The sequence below is a fragment of the Bos indicus x Bos taurus genome, chromosome 13 (assembly GCF_003369695.1).
Source record: "Bos indicus x Bos taurus breed Angus x Brahman F1 hybrid chromosome 13, Bos_hybrid_MaternalHap_v2.0, whole genome shotgun sequence".
Lineage (NCBI taxonomy): Eukaryota > Metazoa > Chordata > Mammalia > Artiodactyla > Bovidae > Bos > Bos indicus x Bos taurus.
Window position 1 is genome coordinate 22,660,310 of NC_040088.1, and position 3,897 is coordinate 22,664,206.

At 39.9% G+C, this 3,897-nt stretch overlaps 1 protein-coding gene across 1 annotated transcript; it reads left to right on the forward strand.

Annotated features, from left to right (window-relative positions):
* Positions 1–461: 461 nt before the first annotated feature.
* Positions 462–2,675, forward strand: DEFB129 (defensin beta 129). The gene is made up of 2 exons (XM_027558171.1): positions 462–556; positions 2,221–2,675. The coding sequence occupies exons 1-2, from the start codon at positions 499–501 to the stop codon at positions 2,673–2,675; spliced, it is 513 nt and encodes a 170-aa protein (XP_027413972.1). The 5' UTR covers positions 462–498.
* Positions 2,676–3,897: the final 1,222 nt, after the last annotated feature.

Below are 3,897 nucleotides of genomic sequence, written 5' to 3' on the forward strand. Positions count from 1 at the left end.
TGTGTCTTATAATTCCCCCCAGGATTAAGAACAGGAAATTTCTTCAATGAGGTATTCAGGTAGTCATTCATTGGAAGGACTGATGCTGAAGTTGAAGCTCCAATACTTTGGCCACAGCTGATGGGCTGACTCATTGGAAAAGACCCTGATGCTGGGAAAGATTTAAGGCAGGAGAAGGGGACGACAGAGGATGAGATGGTTGGGAGGCATCACCGACTCAGTGGACATGAGTTTGAGCAAGCTCCAGGAAATGGTGATGGACAAGGAAGCCTGGCATGCTTCAGTTCATGGGGTCACAAAGAGTCGGACACAACTGAGCAACTGAACCAAACTGAACTGATTCTCAAACAGAATCATAGAAAACACAATTGCCGTGAGCTTTGGCTGCACTTGACTGCTCAGAGCCTAAGGCCATGAAGATGCCAATAAAGGCTGGAGCTCAAGAATATGAACCCAGATCCAAGGCTTCTTCTCTTGGAAGAAGAGAAGCGTCCAGCCATGAAGCTCCTTTTCCCTATCTTTGCCAGCCTCATGCTACAGTGGCAGGTGAACACAGGTAATGTGAAATCCTGGGTCTAAGAGGGAGTGGTTGGAGGAAGCAGAGATTTGGCAGTCCTTGATAACGGAAACCCAAAGAGACACTGAAAATGAGATGCCCAAAGATACAGCTGAAAAGTTTATATTGCATCAGTCATTCACTATCCGTCACATAGTCCCACAGGCTCCAAACCCAGACTGTGTCTGATGGGGATACACATGGAGCTACAAAGGAAGTAGGGTATTGTTTGTGAACTCAGAAATTATTCAGTATATAAAACTGCCTCCTTGCCCCCTACATAGCTATCACCTGGGATTCAGGCCAAGTCTACCCCATTTTTGCTCTATTTCTAATTTAAACTATCTCTAGGTAAAAGGTTTGATCAGTTTATATTTCAGTGTAACAAGAAGGAAGACCTCAAAATTACGCTCAAGAAAAAAAATCTACTCTCAGGATTCAGTGAACAGGTCTATGTTCTCCATCTCAACTTTTTCAGACTTCTACAGAGTTTCATTCCTTTTCTCAGCCTTTGTTTTACTGGAAACCCCCAAATTATCCACAAGAGCCTCTAGGGACACATCAGGGCAAATGGCTAAGTCAGAAGTTTGGCCACTGTTTTCTGCAATGGAGACAGAAGCATTGAGACTTGTTTCAGAATACAAGAATCTTCCAGATTTTAAATGGGCAATGGGTCAAGGAAGGGAAAGTAAAAGAGTAGTCAAAGATGTGTCTAATTTTTTTATCTTGGGACCCTAAGAAAAGGGTTATAAATAAGTAAGTATGGTTGTGTCATCTCCGGTAAAGTCAAATTTGAGTCTCAAATCCCACATAAGATAAGGTTAATCAGTGTAGCTGCTTAAAATACAATATTTTACTGTGTTTTCTCTGGTGAGAAACAATATTAAAATGCCTGTGAACAGGAGGTGCTACATAAATCTCTTGTATTTTATGGAAAATCTGTTGAATTGTTGAGTGAAGGAGAAGCTTCTGGATTTGGAAAAAAAAAATAGATGAACCATTAGGATGGAAAAACATTCAACAGATGAAGATGAGATACTACACTAAGCAGGGGATTTAGAGATAGAGATAACAATGCAGGAATTATCTTCATAGAGATGAGGTTAAGGCTATGCTAATAAGTAAGATCTCTGAGGGACACAGTGTCCAGAGAGGACGAAAATGATAGAACACCATGCTGCAAGAACCACAGGTCAAGTGATTGTTGAGGAGGGTGAGGTCGTAGACCACTGAGTTTGGCAAGAAGCCAGAACTTCTGAACAGTCTAGTTGATTCTCTTTTGAAACTCTTCCTTGGGTTACTTTTATGAGAGATTTTACTCTTCTCTGTATTTCCTAGGATCCTGGGAAGAGATAATAACACTCAACAAGTGTCTTAAGATGTTATATATTGGAGATCTAAAATCTTAACCCTGAAGCAAATGAGTTTCCTTTTCTTCTTAAGGTTTTAATTATTCAATGAGACAAGACTAGAGATTTATTTTGGATTTCAGAGATGTACAAAGACGCTCTTGGCCTGCCTGTTGCCTCCATCAACGTCCCTAACCACTGTACTTTAAATTTAGCATTAACAAATTCACTCTGACTCTATTCCTCTCGCTCTACCAATTTTAATATCACATCTAGTTATTAACCTTAGCACTGTTTTCTGTTTTATTTGTGCAGAATACTTTGGCTTGAGAAGATGCCTAATGGGTTTGGGGAGATGCAAAGAGCACTGCAACATGGATGAAAAAGAGTTAGATAAATGCAAAAAGAAAACATGTTGTATTAGAGCAAAAGTGGTTCAACTGATAAAAAACTACATACAAAATGAAATGCTCCATATGCTTAAAGAGGACTCTCAGGAAGTGCTAAAAATTACCAAGAATTTTAGTGTCATGATGCAGACCGAACATCATAATTTATCTGTTCTGCCCAAAATCAAAAGTGCCAGTGCTTTTGCCAAGATCAACACCATCATCATCCCAAATGCCACCATTGTGAACTCTGCCACCACCAACCCCGTGAACTCAGGGAAGATAATACACACTGCTACTTCTACCAGAAAAAGAAGAGATTTAGGCACTGACTCCCCACCACCAGCACCACCTCCATCGTATATACTTCCGACAGCATAACTGGAGCTGGAGAAGCCGATGAGCAGGGATTCGGGTCTCTCCCTTAAAACACCAAGTTCCTCTTTATCTATTCTATCTATAAACTGAGACAGAACTGTTTCCTCTGTTATCAGTCATTCAATAAACACTGTTCAAGCACCCACAGTTTATATAATTTTATCTTTCTCACAGGAGCCTCACAGAGGAGACAGAGCTAGAAAGTAATAGAATTCTAGTTTACATGCTCAGGAGAAAGTGAGCAACAGAAATGCTGACTGTGTTGAATTTAACCCGTCAATGAGCCAAAGTAAGCCTCTGCAACAAAAATTTATGGTTCTCATATTATGTGCTTTTCTTGGGGTGATAGGAATGGAAACAGCAGACATATTTTCTTTTTCCATAGATTTTTTTTTTTTCCCATAGAAAGGCCCATACAAGGTGGGGAGACCAAGTTTACCTTCTCCACAGAAGAAATTCATGAGGCCACTTAAGATAAAAATATGGGGCGGGCAGAGGGGGAAGATATGACTTCTGTCTCTGATCCAAGGCATTTTCAACCAGATTCCTGAAGGGACAACAGGTAAAGTGCTGCTTCCAGTGGATACAGGCTACAAACCACAAATGCAAACCATGGAGGTAATTTTTAATTTTCAAGTAGCCGCATTAAAAAGGTAAAAATAAATAGGTGAATTGAATGTTAATAATACATTTTGTTTAATGCAGTAAGTTCAAAGCCTTGACATTTCAATATGCAATTAATGTAAAAATTATTTGAAATATTTGCCTTTTCTTGGTACGTCTTTGAAATTTCTTATGTATATTACTGTTACAGCATATTTCATCATACTAGTCATATTTCAAGTGCTCGACAGTCCCATGTGGCTTAAATTTCCAGCCTCTAGAACTATGAGAAAATCCATCTCTGTTGTTAAAGCCACCCAACCTATGGTATTTTGTTATAGCAGCCCAAGCAGACCAGTGAGTCATAAAGAGATGGTATTGGGACTTCCTTAATGGCCCAGTGACTAAGATTCTGCACTCCCAAAGCAGGCAGCCCTGGTTCAGTCTCTGATTCGAGAACTAGATCCCACATGCTACAACTAAGTGTTCATATGCCACAGCTAAATGTCCCGCATGCTGCAGCCAAGATCAAAGATCCCAAATGCTGTAACTGAGACCCAGCACAGCCAAATAAATACATAAAAATAAATACTGAAAAGAGTAAGAGAGAGATGATATCCTT

Coding starts and splice junctions, on each gene's coding strand:
- DEFB129 (XM_027558171.1), top strand. CDS start 499: ATGAAGCTCCTTTTCCCTATCTTTGCCAGCCTCATGCTACAGTGGCAG. Junction 557..2,220: donor ACAGTGGCAGGTGAACACAG/GTAATGTGAAAT, acceptor TTATTTGTGCAG/AATACTTTGGCTTGAGAAGA.